At 42.1% G+C, this 23,240-nt stretch overlaps 1 protein-coding gene across 5 annotated transcripts in view; it reads left to right on the top strand.

The window, feature by feature from the left end:
- The first annotated feature begins 20,670 nt into the window (after positions 1–20,670).
- Positions 20,671–23,240, top strand: part of LOC115085496 (carbonic anhydrase 13-like) — a 62,067-nt gene continuing 59,497 nt past the window's right edge. For all 5 annotated transcript variants that reach the window (XM_029591593.1, XM_029591595.1, XM_029591597.1 and 2 more), the window contains exon 1: positions 20,671–20,937. In XM_029591593.1, coding sequence (XP_029447453.1) covers positions 20,901–20,937 — 37 coding nt within the window. In that variant the 5' untranslated portion in view covers positions 20,671–20,900. The remainder of the gene's footprint in view (positions 20,938–23,240) is intronic.

Consider the following 23,240-nt stretch of genomic DNA (forward strand, 5'->3'; position numbering starts at 1 on the left):
ATAAACTTGCTGGGCAGACTGGATAAGAACATAAGAACATGCAATACTGGGTCAAACCAAGGGTCCATCAAGCCCAGCAACCTGTTTCTAACAGTGGCCAATCCAGGCCATAAGAACTTGACAAGTACCCAAAAACTAAGGGCTAGATTTTAAAAGCCCTGCGCGCGTAAATCCTGCCGGATTTACGTGCGCAGGGCACTCACACGCCGGCATGCGCAAGTCCCAGGGCTTCATAAAAGGGGCGGGAGGGGCGTGTGCGGGGGCATGTTGGCAGTCCGGGGCGTTCCTGGGGTGTGTCCGGGGTCAGGGGGCGGTCCGGGGTGGGTCCAGGGACGTGGCGATGGTTCGGGGGCGGGCTGGGAGGGCGGTCCCGAGTCCCCCGGCACTGCGATCTGTGCCGGGGGATGCCGAGGCAGCGCGCAGGTTACGCCTGCATCAAGCAGGCGTAACTTGCACAACAAAAGGTAGGGGGGGGATTTAGGTAGGGCTGGGGGGTGGGGTAGATAGGGGAAGGGAGGGGAAGGTGGGGGGACGGAAGGAAAGTTCCCTCTTGGGCCGTTCCGATTTTGGAGCGGCCTTGGAGGGAATGGAGGCAGGCTGTGCGGCTCGGTGCGCGCAGGCTGCCGATTTTGCGCAGCCTTGCGTGCGCCGACCCTGGATTTTATAAGATACGCGTGGCTATGCGCGTATCTTATAAAATCCTGCATACTTTTGTTCGCACCGGTTGCGTGCGTACTTTTTTAAGTACGTGCATACTTTTTTAAGATCTACCTATAAGTCTATTCCATGTTACTGTTGCTAGTAATAGCAGTGGCTATTTTCTAAGTCAAGTTAATTAATAGCAGATAATGGACTTCTCCTTCAATAACTTTTGCAATCCTTTTTTAAACACAGCTACACTAACTGCTCTAACCACATCCTCTGGCAACAAATTCCAGAGTTTAATTGTGATTTGAGTGAAAAAGAACTTTCTCCGATTAGTTTTATATGTGCCACATGGTAACTTCATGGAGTGCCTTCTAGTCTTTCTATTATCTGAAAGAGTAAATAACTAATTCACATCTACCTGGTCTAGACCTCTCATGATTTTAAACACCACTATCATATCCCCCTCAGCCATCTCTTCTCCAAGCTGAAAAGTCCTAACCTCTTTAGTCTTTCCTCATAGGGGAGCTGTTCCATTCCCCGTATCATTTTGGTTGCCCTTTTCTGTACCTTCTCCATCGCAATTATATCTTTTTTGAGATGCGAAGACCAGAATTATACACACAGTATTCAAAGTGCGGTCTCACCATGGAGCGATACAGAGGCATTATGACATTTTCCGTTTTATTCACCATTCCCTTTCTAATAATTCCCAACATTCTGTTTGCTTTTTTGACTGCCGCAGCACACTGAACCGATGATTTCAATGTGTTATCCATTTTGACGCCTAGGTCTTTTTCTTGGGTGGTAGCTCCTAATATGGTCCTTTTCTACTGTCATTTCTATGTTTCTATGAATAGAGGTCCTGGATATTGAGCAGCTGCCATGAGAAATGTGGGATCCCCCTCATTCCAGTGCACCCTACGAAGAAGGGGGGGAGGGGGGTTTACAATAAAAAAGCTAAAAGGATGGAGCTGACCAAGATGGGGTTAGAATCAGTCAATGTGCTGTTTTCTGAGCCGATTTAACCTGACTAAATCATGGTCAACAAAAGCAGAAGATTTTCTTTTATTCTTCAAAGACTGTTTCAGCCCTATATCTCATGCAGAGTTGCAGACAACCCTTAAAGCTTCGTGGCACCAGCAGATGGAGGTGCTGCCCTGGTTGTAGTGCTCACTGGTGGAGGGGCTGCCTTGAGTAACATGGAAGTGATGCCGAGCCCAGAGCTATGGGTGCTTGGGTAGGTCAATTTTCAGAGTGGTCACAGTGCTTGCAGGCCTCCCCCCTGTATTGAAGTCATACCTAGCATACAAAACACATGATAGGATGAGTTTAGCATTCAATTTGTAGCCCCTGGATGGTATCTTCAGCAATGATGACTTCAGCGACCATTTTCTCCAGTGATCAATATCTTTTTGGAACCTTTATGAATTACCTATAATCTCATGTTTCTCCACCAAGATAATAATTACTCCAGCTCTCTCCAATGTTGTGAATCATTTTGTAGCATTACCAGTGTATCTAGAGTGCTCCCTATAGAGTTATGGGAAATATCAGATGATTTGTTAACGCACAATTCAAAAAATAGAGGCTGAAAGTTACTCCAGTTATTAAGCATTCATATATTTAAAAAGGGAGCAATAACATTCAGAAACACTTTTTTGAAAGTTATTATCTATATCAAGGTATCCAAAATTCTCAATCAAGGTGGTATCAGAGTAACTCTAGTATCTGGTCTCAATCTAAAACCCTTTTTCCCATGGAGTGGGCTTTAGATCTAATCTTGCATAGTTACTTCTACAATCATTTACTACCAAAAATATCTTTCAAAAGATTTTATTATAATAAAATTCCTTTGAATATCTGACCCGGCCCTCCCAAACTCTGCTCCCAATGGTAGTGGTGGGTAAACATAAAGCCAAACAATGGCAAAATTATTTTCATTGACGAAAAAAAAAAACGCAACTGCATGTACAGTGAGAATATTTGTTATTGACACAATACCATTAAATAATACTACACAAGCAATTATAGCCTTAATTCTCCAAAATTCCCAGTCTGTACACAAGCAACATAGTGAAATGAAGGAAGATATTCAGCTCCGTCCCATAGAGATTAACGCCTGTACATAGTTTTTCCCCAACTGCAAATATCTCAGGATAGAAGCCTACGGGATATACTGGAAGCAGACGGATCATAGTACATTGTTCTGACATATTCTTAAGTTTGAGTCAAAGGGCATTCTCTGTTTTTTTAGTCCATTGAGGTCCTCTGAAACAGTCCCCCTTTCTCCCATTCAGCAGCAACCTTCTTTGTAAGGCTCTTTAAAGGCATTCTGAATAGATTATGTGTTATGAGCTTCAATAAGTGATACTAGAGAGAACACAACAAATAGTTTATTCCAATGATAAAAAGTCAGAGTATAGCAAAACTGGGCAATGTAGTGAGCACCATGAGGGCACACTATGCTATCATATGCATTAGCTTCCTCAACTTTTAGCATGCAGTTTGCTTGCATCAGAATAAAATCGAACTGTGGAAGTTTGCTAGAAATGGAAAATTGACATTACTATGTGACTCATAGCTGCTCAGTATAGCACATTACTTCATTATTGACTAACACAAATTGCTCAGTGGAGCACTCAGAGACAAGTCTGAAGCCGATTGGAGCTTTATCTCTTTCTTAGACAAAAGAACTATACCATTGTTTTTCACTTTTATGACCCAAGAGGGTCATCATTGGTAGGAAGAGGAAGGAGCACTCCTGTAAGCAAATCAATGGGGAAATGAAAAGCGAAGCATCAAAATAATGAATAGTCAAACTGACGACCACAGGGAAGGTATATGTGAAGCAGTGCTAATTAAATATATACACTCTGTTTTCTCTGGTTTATAGAGACATATAAAACGTCAAGAATAAATTATGCTCAGACCAGACTTGAAAGCAATGAAGTGGATGCTTGGGAAATTTTTTTTTATCACATACACAAAAAGAAACCTTAAGATGAAAACAGGGAATAAGCGGATCATGTATCATCTGCATTTGTGAATTTGTACCAGATGAGCTCTACTCTAACACTAATCATTTCTTTAATGATGCATGTTGGGTCTGGTTTCAGTTTTGGACAAAAAAGTTTTCAAAGAGTTTGCTTGTAGAATTTTGAAACTGCATCTCTAGCCCAAGGATTTAGCTTCCTGTAACTTTAGGAATGGAAAAAAATGTAAATAAAAAACTGTATGAATCCAAACTACTGCAAAAGGGTTGTTGGACATTTCTTTGGTAGTGAAACATATTGGAGCTGATTTGGAAACCCCCACAAGCAACTTGCAAAATACCCATGGACTGTAAGCTTCAGTAATTCTCAGAGGGAAACTCTCTAGGGAATTTTTCTTACAATTTGGGTTCAGCAGTGATCAGAGGTACAAAATTACCTGTGGAATTTGCGCCTGTTTTGCAGGAGTTGAAAGTGTTGTGTCTATTAGTAAATGTATAAGGTCCTCGTTGCATTTACTGTATTAAGTTCCAATAAAGGAATGTGATCCATGTAGATCCTATGCTCTTTTAGAAATCTTAACCCTCTTGGTTTCCTTTAAACCTGACAATATTCCACCAACATAGCCACATTGTCTCTCTCTCCTACGACTGGTCTAACTTAGCTATTCAAACTAGCTGTTTCTCTAAAAGATGAACGTTCTCTCTACCTCTCAGACAAACACACCCTCCCTTAGGCCAGGACTGGACTCAGGTTCGGTCTCCGATCTATAGGCATACCCCCTGATGGCAGGATATGCTTCTTTAATCCCACATGTTATCCTATTTGTCATAGATTATCATCATTGTTTCGGTTTAATTGTTTTGGTTTAATTTTCTCCACTCTTTCCCTCTCTCTTTTATAAGTAACTATTTGGCTCATTATATCCAGTTTAAATGTTTTGTTAATTATTGGCATTATATACTAGGCGTTTTATTTATATTGCCCGTTTTTATCTTACTGGATCCCAGTTCTATGTAACCCTTGTTCTTTGTAATGCTTTTATGCTATATACGTTTCACTGTAAACCGATGTGATATGTAATTTTTGCACATGAACGTCGGTATATAAAAGTTCAAAATAAATAATAAATAAATTAATTTTGATATGTATCAGATGCTTCTGTAATTGAATGAGTGCAGAGCATTTCATATTTATTCATTTGTTTATAAGTTCTTGTATTCCACTACTTCCAACAAAAAGTGTTCACTGTGGATCACATCCATCCATCCATCCATAATTTAAACACAAATAGCAATGGCACACATATATCAATAATTAACACCCCAAATACTAAACAAATAAAATAAAACAGTCAAATTAGTCATAATACTGCTCAAAAAGGAATGCTTTTTTCTTAAAACACAAATAATCTGGTTTCTCCCTCAGCTTAACTGGCAGAGCATTCCACAATTTTGGACCCATAAAAGAAAAGGCTCTAGAATAGTTACTGCCCTATATAGGGTTGGAAAGTGAAACTGAGAGACTTTTCTTTAACTTCAATGCCAAATAAGATGCTTCAACCCAGTATTACGGAATGCTTTCAAGTTCTTTCTACATCTACACCGGAAGGGGCCGCTGGTAGCACAGCTCAGGAGCAGGAGAAGAGCTATCTGGCCAATGAAACATCTCTTACTCCCGGTGCCCCAGAGAAACCTGTCCCTCCATCCGCAAGAGCTGTGGAAATTCAATCCTTATCAAAAGAATCTATAAATTCTCAGAGGGATGATTTGAATTTGAATAAAGTATCTGATGATCTAAGAGAACAATCCCATGTTGAATTTAAGGACTGCTTTTCATTGTCAACTGAAGGGGAGAGTGGGACATTAAAACAGTTAAAAGGGGATGTACAATTGTTTGGAATTAAGGATATGCCTGTTATAGTTCCAAAAAAATGTTCTATTGAAGAATTGGGATTAATGATGGTGAACATCCAAAAGTCAATAAATAATCTAACTAAGGCTGTTCAGGAAGCTTTAAAAAACAATACCTATATTCAGGAAAAAAATAGATAAGCTAGAAAAGAATGTAAATTCTTTTGATTTGAAAATTGAAGAAATTAAAAAAATTCAAACAAATCTGATAAAATCTGCAGAAGAAAATGAATGAAGGAAAAATTGAATTATTGGAAAATCAGAATAGGAAATTTAATCTAAGATTGTTAAACTTCCCAAAAATGCACTTAGCTTCACCAGTTGATTTATTCAACAGTTATCTGAAGAATATTTTAAAGTATTCTCAAAATTATATTCCTATATTATCTAAGATCTATTATCTCCAACAACTTCAAGATGAAAAATTTCAACAAAATAAAGGAAACCTGAATTTAACAGACTTTTTGGAAAAGTCTTATGAGGTGCAAATTGATATAAGGGCGACATTATTGGTCCAATTTACATCTCTCTTACGAGCCGATACAGTAAGGACGCGTAAGAAAGAGTGTGGCAGTGCCGGGCGCCCGCTCGTTTGCAACGCGCACAATTTGGTTCACATACCGCTCAATTCAATATTCAAATGAGATGCAAATGCAAGCGGCGTCCAAATTGCGCCCATGAAGCGGTAGGCGTGCGCAATCCATTTTAAAGTATAGAGCGGTATACAGCGCCTATACGGTATCCCGGGTGCACCAGTACCTGTCATTTCAAAATGTCATTTGAAATGACATTTGAAATATGACATTTGAAATGACATTTTGAAATGTCATTCCACCAGGTAAGTGGATGGTTCTTTCTCGCGGCTTGGACGCCGTTCGTGGACCTTCCTGCTGCCTTGAGCGCCCGGCTGGATGTCCGTTCATGGACCTTGAGCGCTCAGCCTAACGTCCAAAGTTGCCGGCTGGACGTCCGTTCATGGTCCTTGGCAGCCCGGCCGGACGTCCAAAGTCGCAGCTTGGACGTCCAGCCGGGTGCTCAAGGCAGCGGGAAGGTCCATGAACCGCTGCCTTACAATCCCTGTTCCATGCACAGATGTACCTGACCTCTGCTCTTATATCCAGCTCTGTCTGACCCCTGCTCTTACAATCCCTGTTCCATGCACAGTTATTTTTTAAATTGATTTAAATTGATTTCAATGCAGATATAAGTGAAACACAATCTGTGACATTTTAAAACAGAAAATATATACTGATTGAAAAAGAAGCCTGGACATGAGTTAGGGGGAGATGTACATTCAGGATCTGCAACACTGTTATTCTCAAGTTTGTATTCTTAAATCAGCTATGCATTGTTATTTCAGCATCTACTACAGCCTTATTCTAGACGCAGGAGGAAGGCTCCGTATAGCCATCCGTAGAGGCTCCATATAGGCGTCCTTAGAAACTCCGTATGAGCGTCTGTAGAGGTGTCCATGTCTACGCTGGCACTGGAGCCTCAAGACGCCTAGCGAATGCCCATCTCTCCGGCATCTGTAGAGGCGTCCATGTCTCCGCCTTTACGGACGCCTATCTTTACGGACGCCTATCTCTCCGGCGCCCGTAAAGGCGTCCATGTCTCCGCCTTTACGGACGCCTATTTTACGGACGCCCATTTCTTCGGTGCCCGTAGAGGCATCCATGTCTCCGATTTTATGGACGCCTATCTTTACGGACGCCCATCTCTCTGGCGCCCGAAAAGGCGTCCATGCCCGGAGCCTCAGAGACGCCCAGAGATGGATGGATGTACAGTTGAACCGAAACATATCACATACCTCCTCCGGTCTTGCTGCTTGGTCCTCTGGTCGGATGGGTTCTCCTTGCTGCTGGGCTCCCCTGTTCACCTCTCCAATCTGTCGAGCGTTTCTCAGTCAAGCATTTCTCATTCTGCTTCTCAACCGAATGAAAAATAGCGCCAGTGCAATAATATACATGTTGTCCATGGCGCTGTCTGGTGCAAAACTGACCAAACGCCACACTAACACCAAGGTCAGGGTAGGCAGTAAATTTGCAGGTTAAAGACGTGGCAAAATAGCTGGTTAAAAAGGTGATAATCTGGGCTCACATTACTGTATCGGAGGGAATAGCTAAATCGATCATTAACATATCATATACATGCGGCGGGCGGAGACGGATACGTGTCCATTTCAGTAAGCGGTAAGGACGCGTAAAACCGGATACTGAATTGCGGGTTAGCCATACACATCCAAAATGTGCGTCCAAAGCAGGTTAATAACAGGTAACCACGGCCGTGCTTTACTGTATCGGCCCGTTAGAGAGGGATGCTGTGTTGAAACAGCATTTTAAATTTCAAAAACAGAACTTCTATGGGCAACCCATTCGAGGGTGCTGCGGGTCCTTTCCCACTGCGGCCTTCAGCTTCAGCCAAGCCAGACTGCGGTCTACCCTTCCTCTTCACCAGAGACATTCTCCTAAGACCTGACAGCCCATGGAACCCAAAGGCTCAATCTGTGGGGAAAGGCGAAGCTCCAGTCTATCTCTGCACCATTTGTCACCAATTGGCAGTGAAGACCTACTGGGCCCTCCCATTAGGTGACATCAACCTCTTTCTAACACAAGGGTCTAGAACCCTAACAGCAGATTATCACATTCAACCTTGATCCAACTCTGATCACCCTATCAAAGAAATTGATTCATCTGACAAGATCTACTTCTGGTATAACCATACTGCTTAGATTTTGAAATCCACTGGATTCCAGAAACTATCCTCTGTTTTGGCAGTGATTTCATTAATTTGCTCACCACAGAGGTCAGACTAACTGGCCTATAGTTCCCAGAATCTTCCTTACTTTCACTTTTATGAATAGGAAGCATATTTCCAATTCTCCGGAACTACTCCTGACTCTAAAGAAGCTTTGAAAAGGTTAATTACAGAGGTGCCAGAACTACTCTACGTTCCCTTAATACCCTCGGATATATCCTATCCTATCCAACCCCATCGTCTTATCTTCTTTGAGGTCCATATTCAAAAACAATTTAAATGAATAATGTAATAGTTATCCGTCTAAATGGCTTATCCAGCTATATTTAGCCCTTATCTGGATAAATTCTAGCCGGATAACATGGGGGCTTTCCGTGGGCAGGCAGTAGTTGTTTCAGGGAGGAGCGGAGTTAGCCAGTTAAGTTAACCAGCTAACTCCGGTCAGGCTGTAGGGCTGTCTTAAAGTTAGTCAGTTAGATATACCCGGCTAACTTTAAGATAGCTGGATATATTCAGTGGCGCGACCACTAGTTAGCCAGATATGTTTATCTGGCTAATTAGCCAAGTCACACAGCAGCTGAAAATGTACCCCTGTTTAGTTAGCTCCTCATGTGTTTTATTTCACTTCCACTTTTTATTTCACTTTCACTTTTGTTTGTTTATGTGGTCATACTCCAGGCTCTTCCACAGTGAACACTAAACAGAAATATATGTTAAGCAATTTTGCTTTTTCCTCATCAGCCTCTATATATCTCTCCCCTTTATCTCTGAGTCTCACAATGCCATATTTGCATTTCCTACTAACATTAACATCTATAAAAAAAAAAGGTTTTATCCATCCCATTTTTCTGTATTTGCTATTTTTTTCTTTCATTTCAATTTTTACATTCCTGACTACTTTCCCAGCTTCTCTTAGTTTTTCTAGATATTTTTGCTGTCTTCCTCTTTAATTAATTTCTTCTCTTGCCTGTTAGGTGGTTGTTTTTATAATCCTATGGTTGTTTTAAAATCGGGGTTGGTGCGCGCAAGGGGTGCACATTTGTGCAACTTGCACACGCCGAGCCCTGCGCGCGGTGCCCATTCCTTTCGAGGCCGCTCTGAAATCGGAGCGGCCTCGGAGGGAACTGCTTCCCCTTAGACCATAAAAGTATTTATTCTCTGGGGCTTTCTTCTTATGCCTATTTCCCTTCTCTGCAGATCCCAAGAGGTAGATTCTTTCTATGAGGGTAAAGGTAGTCCTTTGTGGCCCAGGTGATGATGTGCTTCTCTTTAAGTGTGTGTATCTCCCTGGTAGAGTCTTTGTTTCAGGGACAAACAGGCTGGACACAATCTGGGTGTTCAACTAAAATTTACTAATTATTTTCAAAACTTCTATCATGGTCCCATAGCTATTCCACAACTGAAATTGTACAGTGGAAATATTTACAATATCTCTCTGATGCTGGGCTTCTGTCCTTTTCTCCATTCTCAGGGGTAAAGCTTGCCACTTTTCTCCTCAGTGTACAAACTGTCTCAGTGTGTGAGGGGAATTTTATTGGGGAAACCCCAAAGCCTGAAAAAAAAAATCATATCTGAGTTCAAAGCTCTGTTTCTTGCCCACAGCCTGTGTCCTGATCCCTTTTGGGTGGAGATCCCGTGGTGGATATCCTAATTTTGATTTTTCTTCCCGCACTTCCTTGTAGATCTGTGTGATTTCTCAGAAGGAAAAGTCTGATGTCTGAATTCCTAAACCAGGCTCCCCTCCTCCTGGCTCCAATATATGTGAAGGGATGGACAAACCTCTGCACTACCAAAAAGGGGGAAAAAAAAAATCTAAAATACTCTGTCTAAAAATCACATGCTGGGTAATGCTGTCACTGGTCTTGCTTCCTCTAGGACATAGCAGGAAAGCTCACACTACTTCAGCCCCTGCTCTCTGGACTGGGGCTTGTCCCTTTCCAAAAGATACTACAGGGTGTTCCCCAAAACAAGAAAAAATATCCAAAACCTGACCAAAATTCATAACACCTCTCTTCCAAAAATTGAGGCAGACCCTCTCAGGTACTGTATGTACTGAAAAAGAATCTGCTTTACACAGAAAAATACCAATTCAGCAGGGACTCTTCAAGAACTAACTCAAAAGACCACACTCTCTACACTACTACCCCCCCCCCCAAGTGCTCTAAGGAACAGCCAATCACAACCATTCTCAAAAGAAGGAGCTAAAATGGAATGGGATCCTAGCTAAGCTGCTACATTCAAAGAATCTAGGGCCATCTAGTGGCCGATCAGGGGGTTGCCACATTATCATTCAAGGTTTTTGATTGGTAATGATGTTGTTTCTTTTTCATGTGGTATTTTTGCACCAAACCTTTGAACTTGTTGAGTTGTTTGGAATGTTCACTACCTGCAGCAGGACAAGGCAGAGACCTGCTAGAGAAATTAATTATGTTTCCAAAATGTACTTATGAAATGTCTTTTGTGATTGAGGCAAGCCATGTTTGATGATCTGGAAATAGATAATGATATGATGAGTCATTTTTAATGGATTTGTAATAAATAAAATTTGTTTTGTGTTTGTATCTATATTTTCTATATATACTTTTGTAGTTTCTCCCTATTTATTCCTTTTTCTTTTTATGTATAGTTTCAGATATACTTAATTTATGTTATGTATTTATATGTATGTTTATTTGTTCTTAGTGTCCACAATTATTCAGTGTGAATCACAATAAAAGCTCCACACAATCAACAAATATTCCCTCTAATGCAGCATTAAGTGAACAAAGCATGGCTCTTGTGAGGCTTTTTTTCTATTATTGGTATCCTATAGATGAAACCTTTGATTTAATATTTAAGTTACGTATCTGTAATTTTAAAAGAACTGTTGATGTACTATGTCAAATGATGATAATTTTTTTGTCGCCTATATTTTCTATTTGGAAAGGTACAGTGGATAAACACATTTTTGTGATTATGATGACTTCTTGAGACTGGGCATGTAACTAACTGATTTCTTTTCTATAAATGAATTATTAATTGGTGACACCATTCCTTTTTGGTAGAAACAGTATTTTAGCTTCCACCATGTACTCCAGAAGAGCAGTCCATATAATTACACTTTTCATGAAAGAATATTTTCTGACATTATTCCTGGCTCTATTCCCTGGGAACTTGATATAATGCCACCCCCCCCCCCCCCGCCCGTTCTTGATCTTCCTTTCCATTGAAAAAAAAAAAAAGATTGTGTTGTGCGCATTATTAATTCCTTGCAGGCATTTGAATGTTTCCCCCATATCGTCCCTGTCTCTCCTCTCTTCTAGATATTCATACTAGACAAGCAAAGATCAAAGTCCAGTGCTTAGTCATTCATTGTCTACTTGTTCTATTGGTTGTTCTCAGGTTGCACATTATTACATATACTGCTGTAAGGCCCAGAGCCTCATTAAAATAACAATATTGAATTGAATCTCTTCCTTAGCAAAGGGGAGGATGGTGCATTCCAGTGCACCCATGAGGGTGTGCACATGAGATGTGCACACCCTCCCTTTTGGGAGAAAACTGAAAGAAACACTTATTGATGCTACCGTTTCTTGAGCAGCAAGGGGCATGGGAGGAACAGAGACCCTCAGCTGATGGGATCTATAGCATATTAACACCCGAGAGGAGTTTTACAGGCGTTTCCAGTGGCAATGTTGTGCTGGGAGAGAGGAGAATAGCCCCAAAAGATCTATGGATGGCCAAATGATTTAATGGTGTGGATGGAGTCAAGTGGAAATTGCTCAGTACTAGTGTACATCACCTGTGTTTAGAGCTGGTATTTTGCACAGTCACATGGGTGGTTCGAAGGTGTCAGTCTAAAAGGGGTTTCCTTTAAAAATTAATACAGCTCTTGTGATGGATTACACAGGAAATGTATGAGAGTAAAACAATTAAAAAAAATAGACTATTGAAAATTTAAAAAAGTATTTTATTTAAGAGGACTGAACTGGCAGTTTATATCAAAGGTTCAGCTTTGATATAAATGATATTAGACACTCATTACATAACTAGTTAATCAACCATAAAATATACTGTACATTATGAATGCTCAGTGTCATAAACTGCTATCTCACTGTAATACTTTCAGAAAAGTACGACCACTATGAGATGAGAACATATAAGAATACATGAGAACATATGGGAGGATATGAGAACTGGTCCCAATAAAAAAATTCTTATCAGATAAGTATATTTCAGGTATTAGTTTACCTTTCTTATTACTACTTTACAGAATCAAAGAAGAAGATTTCTGCTAAACCTTGGATTCAGGTAGGTGTGATCTGTTTAAATGTGTGTGTCTAGTGTGATAAACTCAGTCTCTGCCTTGGTGCACTTAGCTTGTACTCCTCCCAGCAGCTGCTAGAGGGCGGCGCTAGAGCTCAGTGATTGAGGGTGGAGAACAGGAGCAACACCCGATTTGCGATCGGCGAGTAGCTTTGATGGCTTTAAGAAGCTAGGGGCATCAACTGAGGCACACTCTTACTCTTGAGCATGATGATAATCTGGATTCCAAAGATAACTGGATTCCAAATCTGCTATCCTAACTTTACAACTCAAAGGACTAACTCCCATTCTTAAAAATCATTTTCTGTGTCTCAGTGTAAACTGTTTGTATCTGGATACCATAGTAATGTAACTACTAGTTTATAATTTAAAAAAAGCATAATTAAAATCCATATCTGTATCAATGATGAGATGGAGCTGCTGGAATGTATGCATCCTCAAACTCAGAGAAATTAGTGCATGTGATGCATTCATTATATGCATACATTCATTCACATCCACTCTTGTTTTAGGGAATTATTTCAAAGAATAAGGGAATGTTAAATATTTCTCATTCAGAAATTTCAATAACCTATAGGAAAGTAAATTCTTCAAATAGAGCTTATCAGGTTTTATTATGGAGCTTAATCTCACCACTTGTCAGCAACTTTTCTTTAATGCTGCATAGGTCTTAAACAGCTTTCCCTTATCTACAGGAGAGGGCCAACATTAGGGATTAGCTCAATCCTATTTATGCTTTATATATAGGAGGATTAACCTGATTTTAAAAGGGGCTTAGCTCTTTATAGAATATATTTAATATTTTAATGTAATTTAACTAAGTAACATTTACTTGTTTTCCATTTCACTTGTATTCCCTATAAATGCCAGTAAAATTCTGTGGTTTGGCAGTTAATTGCAATTTACTAAAATTGTTTTCCTTACCTTTTCTTTTTAAAGGTTTCTGTAATTTTAAGCATTTTCTCACATTCACATTCACACTCACACAAAACTATATGTTCCCTAGCGATTATGTGTACTTTCACTGTTACTAGGCTTCAAATCTGGACTCTAGTAGTGCAGGTCCAATCTTCTCAGCACTCCTTCTGCCAGCTTCTTCCAGTTCTAAACTGTCAGCAGCTTTTTTTCCAAAACTGGGTTGTCACTGGTTTGATGAAGTCACTAAAAATAGTGCTGAACCTATTCAGATAGTGTATATAAGATCTTAATTTCTACATAAAAATTCTCTGCACACATAAATATGACAAAAAAGAATTTTAGGGGCCATCAGAATCTTTTTAAATAGAATTAAATTTAAAAACAATTTGGTGCTTTGTCTAAAGGTTAGTGTTCTTCCTCAAACCTATTCACCTCCCACTATATGGGCCGATACAGTACAGAGCGCTCCAATGGGGCACTGTTAACCTGCCATTGGACGCGCATTTCCCTTACCCCTTATTCAGTAAGGGGTGGAAAACGTGCGTCCAACCCGCCGAACCTAATAGCGCCCTCAACATGCAAATGCATGTTGATGGCCCTATTAGGTATTCACGCGCAATTCAGTAAGTAAAGGGCCGGATTTAAAAAGCCCTGCACACGTAAATCTGGCCGGATTTACGCGTGCAGGGCACTCGCGCGCCGGCGCGCCTCTTTTGCATAGGCCGCCGGCGCGCGCACAGCCCTGGGACGCGTGTAAGTCCCAGGGCTTCGTAAAAGGGGCGGGGAGGGGGCACATCTGGGGCATGTCCGGGGTCAGGGGGAGGTTCGGGGCGGGACCGGGGGCGTGGTGCCGGCCCGGGGCGTGGTCAAGGCCTCCGGACCAGCCCCCGGGTCGGGTGATGGCGGGCCAGCAGCCCGCTGGCGCACGCAGATTTACGCCTGCTTTCAGCAGGCGTAAATCTGCCAACAAAGGTAAGGGGGGGTTTAGATAGGGCCGGGGGGGGGGGGTGGATGAGGTAGGGGAAGGGAGGGGAAGGTGCGGGGAGGGGTGGAAAGCAAGTTCCCTCCGAGGCCGTTTCGGTTTCGGAGCGGCCTCGGAGGGAACAGGTAGCGCGCGCCGGGCTCGGTGCGCGCAAGTTGGACAAATGTGCACCCCCTTGCGTGCGCTGACCCCGGATTTTATAAGAATCGCGCGGCTACGCGTATATCTTATAAAATCCAGCGTACCTTTGTTCGCGGACTTTACTGAATCGGCCCGTTAGTGTAAAAAATCTTGTATCAATGCAGTTACTATAGCAACTTCCTGGTGATGGCTTCAGAATGTTCAGATTAAACCAATTTTTTTCAAGTGATGGAACTTGTTTATCTCAGCCCCATTAACTTCAATGAGAAGGGAAAAATCCACTGAAAATTATAGAAATGTATTTCCTCATATAAAACCCAAAACAAAATAACCAAATGTTTAAAAACACCTTGTTAACATTCCTAATTCTCTCACACACTCTCACAGTGTCAAATTTTGCCATAAACGTTCAATATAGCTTCTCTCAAAGCTATTTATTATAGTAGTTGAAAATGTGCAACACTCTTCATCAAACTAATAGTTTTTCTACACTTTATAGCTCTCCTTCTGGTGACTAAATTCTAGGGATGTGAATCGTTTTAGGACGATTAAAATTATCGTCCGATAATTTTAATATCGTCTTAAACCGTTATGGAACACAATACAATAGAGATTCTAACGATTTATCGTTATAAATCGTTAGAATCGTGAGCCGGCACACTAAAACCCCTAAAACCCACCCCCGACCCTTTAAATTAAATCCCCCACCCTCCCGAACCCCCCCCCAAATGACTTAAATAACCTGCGGGTCCAGCGGCGGTACGGAACGGCAGCGGTCCGGAACGGGCTCCTGCTACTGAATCTTGTTGTCTTCAGCCGGCGCCATTTTCCAAAATGGCGCCGAAAAATGGCGGCGGCCATAGACGAACACGATTGGACGGCAGGAGGTCCTTCCGGACCCCCGCTGGACTTTTGGCAAGTCTTGTGGGGGTCAGGAGGCCCCCCCCAGCTGACCAAAAGTTCCTGGAGGTCCAGCGGGGGTCAGGGAGCGATTTCCCGCCGCGAATCGTTTTCGTACGGAAAATGGCGCCGGCCATACGCGTATGGCCGGCGCCATTTTCCGTATGGAAAATGGCGCCGGCAGGAGATCGACTGCAGGAGGTCGTTCAGCGAGGCACCGGAACCCTCGCTGAACGACCTCCTGCAGTCGATCTCCTGCCGGCGCCATTTTCCGTACGAAAACGATTCGCGGCGGGAAATCGCTCCCTGACCCCCGCTGGACCTCCAGGAACTTTTGGCCAGCTTGGGGGGGGGCCTCCTGACCCCCACAAGACTTGCCAAAAGTCCAGCGGGGGTCCGGAAGGACCTCCTGCCGTCCAATCGTGTTCGTCTATGGCCGCCGCCATTTTTCGGCGCCATTTTGGAAAATGGCGCCGGCTGAAGACAACAAGATTCAGTAGCAGGAGCCCGTTCCGGACCGCTGCCGTTCCGGACCGCCACTGGACCCGAAGGTTATTTAAGTCATTTGGGGGGATTTAATTTAAAGGGTCGGGGTTGGGTTTTAGGGGGTTTTAATGTGCCGGTTTTGCGATTTTACGTTTTTTCGATTTTTCACGATTTTTCACGATTTTTCACGATATTTTACCCCCCCAAACGGCAACAATACGATTCCCTCCCCCTCCCAGCCGAAATCGATCGTTAAGACGATCGAGGACACGATTCACATCTCTACTAAATTCACTAAAACTTGTTTTTGAGAAGTTTTTAATCACTTTTGAGTCCCTATGGGTCTCAATCTCCAACGGGATTAATAACTTTAAAATTAAGTGTGACAGAGCCCAAAGTTCAATCTTGATCATGTAAATGAATCTCCCTCAGGTGACCACTACTGGCAAAATTTAAATTGTATTACTTTGGAAAAAGTTATACTAACATACTGGTGCTGTGTTCACCATGGGCTTCCCAGGTGTGCAAACTACATTGCCAGCCTCTGTCTTATCCCATCAGCAAAATCGCTATGATTTGAAATTATAATTTTGCCCAAAACATTTATTTATTTTTTTTAATATAAAACAGGCAGCAGGCATTTTTTTAGGCACCCGTTGATGTCATTGATGACATCAGCAGGTTCTACACTTCAACAGTGTACCGGGAGTTTCCCCAGGTTGCTGGCACCACGTGTATCCCTGCCCCCAATGTTTTTATATGCAGTGGTAGCTCCCCTATGCTATATTGGAGCCAGCAGCTTGTTCGTGGCACTTTTATTTTATTTATTTATTTATTTATTATTTATTTAATAATTAATTAATTAATTAAAGGTTAGGTGGTGGGACCCAGCACCATGGGAGGCCCAAAGCAACAGCTCTTACTTGCTGTGCTGCTCTGGCCTCTCCCACTCTGACAGCATTTTTATGTTTATTATTATCTTAATCCATGCCAGCGGCCAAAACCTTCACCGTTCTATCTGCTCATGGCCATTAAAAAAAAAAAAAAACAACAGGTGGCCATGCTCCCGGGACTGTGCCAGTCCTTCCTTTCACCTCAGGGCATTTAATGTGGTTTTTTTTTTTTAATTTGAGGCCCTTTCTCTTCTCTTCTGAGCACTAGGCCCAGCATCGCTCCAGGGACCACAGCAGTGCTGGAAATACCCCCCCCCCCCACAGGCAAGTACATAAATTAATTAATTTTTTTTTCTTTTCACCACATTCACACTAGAAAACACCACTATATGACTATTCAGAAAATGATGTGGTATCTGAGACAGGGGCGGGGACAGGCATTGTCCAGGTTTGTTCTGGCAATTTTACAGTAGTAAAGATTTGGGAGAAAAGAAGTTCATCCATCATCTTGGGCAGACCTATAACAAACTGTATATATTTTTCTTCTTTAAAACTCTTCTTCTAATCTTGATATGAAGGAAAGACACCAATTTTTGGAACAATAAAGCCTTGAAGTATAGCTTCCCCTATATAGAAGGACTCAATAGCCTATATCATGATTAACAAAAGCATGGGATACACTATGGGGTGGATTTTAAAAGGGTTACGCACATAACATACGTGCATAATCCTTTTAAACCCTCTCCTGCTCGCACCGAGCCTATTTTTCATAGGCCCAATGATGCGCGCAAGCCCCGGGGATCGAAAAAAGGGGCGGGGAGTGGGTGGGGCGTGGCGGTCCGGGGGCGGGGCAGGGGCAGGACCGAGGTCTCCAGCACAGCGGCCGTGCCAGGGGGATCGCGTGCCGGCACTCGGCCAGCGTGCGCAACCTATGCCTGCCCAGAGGCAGGAGCAACTTATTTAACAAAGGTGAGGGGAGTTTAGATAGGGCTGGGGGGCGGGTTAGGTAGGGGAAGAGAGGGGAAGGTGGGGGGGGGGGGGGGGAAGGAAAGTTCCCTCTGAGGCCGCTCCAATTTCGGAGCGGCCTCAGAGGGAACAGGGAAAGCCATCGGGGCTCCCCTAGGGCTCGGCACGCACAAGGTGCACAAGTGTGCACCCCCTTGCATGCGCGTCGACTCTGGATTTTATAACACGCGCGCAGCCGCGCGCGTGTTATAAAATCGGGCGTAGATTTGTGCGCGCCAGGTTGCACGCACAAATCTACGCCCGCGTGTGCCTACTAAAATCTGGCCCTATGTTAGGAGGGCAAGTTTCATTGCTGCAAAGTTCCTAGGTACTTTACACCCTTGGATTTTTCACCAATTCTTAAAGGGAACGTGAGGCCATGTTTCCCTTTGAAAATTGCTGAAGGAAAAGGGCCTGCCCAGATTTGCACCTCCTTTTTCTGTGGATACGTTTTCTGACCACATCAATGCACCCAGTTCTGAAAATCTCTTTGCGTGTAGGTTTCGCCCCTGACCTAACTCTGCCCCAGGAAGGCCTCCACTACCATGCAGGCCGAAGAATGCGCATTGTGGAGCTTATGTACATGCTACACCAGAGGATGTGGTCGAGGCGACTAGCATAGTGGGGTTTAAAAGTGGTTTGGTTACGTTGCTGGAGGAGAAGGCCATAGAATATTATTAGCCAGGTAGGCTCGAGAAAGCCATTGCAATCTCTTTGAGGGAGAAACAAGAAGTAAATCTACTTTGGGATCTGCTGGGTACTTGAAGACAGGGTGCTGGGCTCAATGGACCTTGGTCTGACCCAGCCTGGCATGTCTTATATCCTTATGTTCTTATGTAACCCGCATTTAGGATGGGCAATTTTCAGACAGTCAATTCTATGGCTAAATCTCTTTTTACCCACGGAAATAGCTTTTAAACCCTTTAGATGAACCACATCTTGTAAATAAACCCTGAATACAAGCCTTCATTGTCTGAGTATGGAAAAGGCTTGTCTGTTATTTGGTTCTTTTGATTTTTATTAAAGGACATACAAAACAGTGGCCACATAGATGGAAGCCAATAACTGAAGCTACTAGAAAAACATTAGGGATTGATGAGTTAACAGGTTCCAAAACCATGGAGATCAAAAGAGTTCTTACATTACAATTATGGAAGAGAGAGTATATGGGTAGACCTTTGAAAACCTCATGTACTCTTAACATTGACCAATGATTCATGGTAGCTGGTCTGATTCAATTCGCCCTAGTGGAAACTGTATTTTGCAAATTAAGTTCACTTCATTCCCAATAATAAGGCTGCTTTGTTAGGCATATATATACCTGTTTAATACTTTTGTATGAAAACTATCTGCTTAAAAACCATAAAGTACCCTCTTCAAACATAGACATCTCAGTTTCAAGAACTGGCTAACTGGTAAATTTAGCCTCAATGATCTGGATGAAAACTACTAACGTAAAAAAAAAAAAAATTTCCACTGGGTGGCTAGATTTTACTGCTCTAAAAGTGAGCGGCCTTGGGGCAGAGAGAAGGCTTAGCCAGATCTTGTTGATTTTCAGCGCTAGCTGGCTAAGTTTAGCTCGTTCACCCTGAGGGTCGAAATGACAGGCCTAAATCTAGCCAGACAGATTTTAGGAAGCCACATTTAGGGTAATTTTCAGCTGCAAAATGTGCTTAACTTGGTCAGCCAAAATCTCACTGGCTGGCTGTTAGCCTCTCAATAGGGCTTTGAAAATCAGCCCCCTAAAGACCTAAATATATATATAACCCTAGAAGAGAGGAGGGAGAAGAGAGATATGATAGGACATTCAAATATCATAGGTAGTATAAAAATATAAAAGAGGCAACCATTTTTCCATGGAAAAGGAATTCTAGAACAAGGGACTATTTTATGAGTGTGGTAAGGAGTGGGCTCAGGACTAAGAAAAGAAAATATTTCTGTACAGAAAGATGGTGGATGATAGAACAGTCTCCTAATGAAGGTACTGGAAGTCAACGTAGCATCAAATTCAAGTAAGCATCTGACAGGCACAGAGGATCAGTGCACTACCAATGGTGCAATTCTTAAGCAACAAGATCAGTAATATGCTTCTGCCCAGGACAGAGTAAAGGCCTTATCAGCTAAACGCAGGACAGTGCAGTAAACTGCAGAACATTATGTGAGTGAACAATTTCACTTTAATGTCAAGGTCGGTTTCTGATAAAATGCCACTATAAACTGATAGATTGAAGTAGATTAACATTTAAAGGAAAAGACTGAGGTGTACAATCTAAAACAAGCAGGCTCTTGAAGTTATGTCTAGGTTTACTAACATTCCTTTATAATATAGTAAGAAAAATGTATGAGTGAGAAAGCCTGGTAAAAGACATACATACAGAATATGAGAGCAGGTGAATGAGCCACATTTGTGACATTATACCTGCGAAACAGTCTCTTGTTCTAAAGAATGCCTGTCTAATTTACTATAAATGGTATCTTTAAAATTTGAGTTAGTAATTGTAGAGCAGCAACTTTTTCTTATCGCTGCCTTCTCCATTCAGTCTGTGAGCTGGCAGATTACATTAAATGCAGCTCCCCTTCCTTCCAGTCACGTGCTGAACACAGAAAGAGATAGGGGCAGTGCGTAAAGCTGAACCTGTGTAAAGTGTTAAGACGACACCCCTACCCAACCCCACACGGGACTGCAATAAACTGATAATCCCTTTCTTTACCTGGTATTTTTCTACTGTGCCTGCTGTGGAAGCAAGAGGCTGTTTCTTTCCACAGAGAAGTCTCTCTAGCAAGGCCAAATGTAACTGGCAAAGCACCCTCTGAGTGTTTGTAGCCAAGCCAGCAGGAGGTGGGAACTATCCCCGACTGGGCTACACAGCCGCCTACCACTGCCACATCAACCTGCCCTGAATGTTCTCTGCCTTTCCTCTGTCTACATCCCACAAACATTGCCTCTCTGAGGGGGAGAAGCATGGCCCTGCAGAGCTGGGGATACCAGGATCACAATGGTGAGGACAAATATACCTTATTTGAGAAGGGAGACTAGGAACGTGGGCTAAACAAAAACTAGCGTCCTTGTTTTTTTATTTGATGGGTATCAAAGCTGCTTTGGTAGCTGTCTGGCAAACAATGGGGAATAAATAATCTTGGTGTGTATGGAGGGGAAAACAGGAGAGGGGATGTATTTTATTCATTATGAGAATTATCATTCGGATGCAGTTCTTTTCTCACCCAGTAATTCTCCTCTTCTATTTTATTTTTTGGCATTACATAGTACAAGTGACATACAAGTACTATAAATACCCTCCCTAAGGAGCTTACACTCTAAAAGGTAGATTTTTAAAAGCATTGCTCGCCGCAAAAAATGGTACATATGTGCGTATGTGGGCGACACGCGAGAAACGCGCATTTTTTAAAGAAGCCAGGAAGTGCGTGCGCCAGGACTAAGGAGGCGGAAAAGGGGCGGGGCCTAGACTTACAAGAGTGACCCCAAATTTTGCAAAGGCTGATCCTGGCTTTCATTGGCATGTTACCTGCGTAACTTTACTACTGGTCCTGATGAGGAGCAAGACTGGAAATTTTGAGTTTTAAGAACGCCCCGGGGAGAGAGAGAGAGAGACAATATGACACTTCACATAACCCATGTAACACCACCCTCCCATCTTACAGTAGGAGATATGTAGAGTGTCAGATTGTGTGTGTGTGTGTTCTCTCTCTCCCCTGCCCATACTGTCAATTTATTAAAATTCACACGTAAAGACTGCACACATTTATTTATTTATTTTATTTATTTAACATTTTTATTATACCGGGATTCATTTAAGCGCATTTCTCTGCCTGCGTTTATGGGCTCCTTTTAAAATGTACCTGTGAGTGTTCAACAAGAAATAAATGATTTGCCCAAGGTCACAATAAGTACTAGTGGGAGAAGCAGGATTTGAATGCTGGTCTTATTGCTCCCCCCTTCATTATGCTAGTCACTTGCCATCCCATGTGCTTTATAGGGAGAAAATTTGCTCCTGAACAGGTGTAAACATAAATAAGTCAAACATATTAGTAAAGAAGACATGCATAGGCTAAGTAGCTTGCACATTTTTGTTTCAGTATTTGAAAAACAGTAGAAAGGCTTTTTAAAAGACTGAATCTTTTACTTTCGATTCACTTTTTTTTATTGATTACTAATCAGTCACTTCTTACCCTTATTCTTAAAGATTTACATTGATTTAATACTAATAACAGATATTTTTCAGAGAATAGAGCTTCTGTCATTTCACAGCTCTGCACTCTGGTGATACACCTTTCCTTCTCTTATCACAAACACACAGTACTTTTACCTGCTGCGGACATATTTGACCAACAGCAACCGTGTTATAGCAAGTCTCAGTTTAAGAATATTTCTTCCTACTTTTAAAGTTTATCAGTCAAATTCCTAAACAGTGAACTTTTTACCTGACGACAATTTCCTCACTGGCACTTAGCAATTTATTTGTGTTTTAAAAAAATATATTGGGGGGTTATTTATTTTCTGCCTTTTTTTTCACTGTAAGTATTGAACCTCATTAAAAACTAATGTGCTGTTTAAATTGATTTCTGGTGTGTAACAGATACAGCAGCAGGTCAGGAACAGGTCAAATAATATGTGATGTTTTAGAAAAAAAAGACAATGAAATGGAAGTACTGACTGACGAATGACATAGAAGAGTTTGTTTTGCAAAAGTGCATTTGGTGGAAGTTCAGACTCAGTACAAGCCTGTGGACTGTGTCTTAGGTAGTGTATCAGAGCTGTGGGCAGACTGTGGAAGTTGCATAGGGTAGGCAAGACTCTTGCCATGGGTACACTGCATAAAGGGGCTAAAGCTTAGCGAGGTCCATATTCAGCTGCTGGCCAGCTAGGAAAGTTAGCCAGATAAACTTATACAGCATCACTGAATATACTCTGCTATCTAAACGTTAGCTAGATAAGTTTATCTAGCTTATTTTAGGGCTGCTCTTTAGGTCTCCTAAGGTTATCTGGCTACCTTGTGTATGCAAAGTTTACATTTTGGGGGAAATGGGAGGAGTTTGGGTGGGGTTAAGGGAAGCCATTCGGAAATGTAAGACCCTTTTTCTGGCTACCTTAGCCAGATAATGTTGAAAATCAGGGTTATCTGGCTAACTTAGGCCTAGATTCATCAAAATGCTGTGTTTACAGCAAACATAGCATCCACATTGCAAAAAGGGGTGTGGCTAAGCAAATTTGCTGCCTGCCACACCGCATCGGCAAAATAAGGAACGCGGTGTTGTGTCATCGGCCGCCACAATTTCGGCTGTG

Source organism: Rhinatrema bivittatum, chromosome 2 (genome assembly GCF_901001135.1).
Source record: "Rhinatrema bivittatum chromosome 2, aRhiBiv1.1, whole genome shotgun sequence".
Taxonomy (NCBI): domain Eukaryota; kingdom Metazoa; phylum Chordata; class Amphibia; order Gymnophiona; family Rhinatrematidae; genus Rhinatrema; species Rhinatrema bivittatum.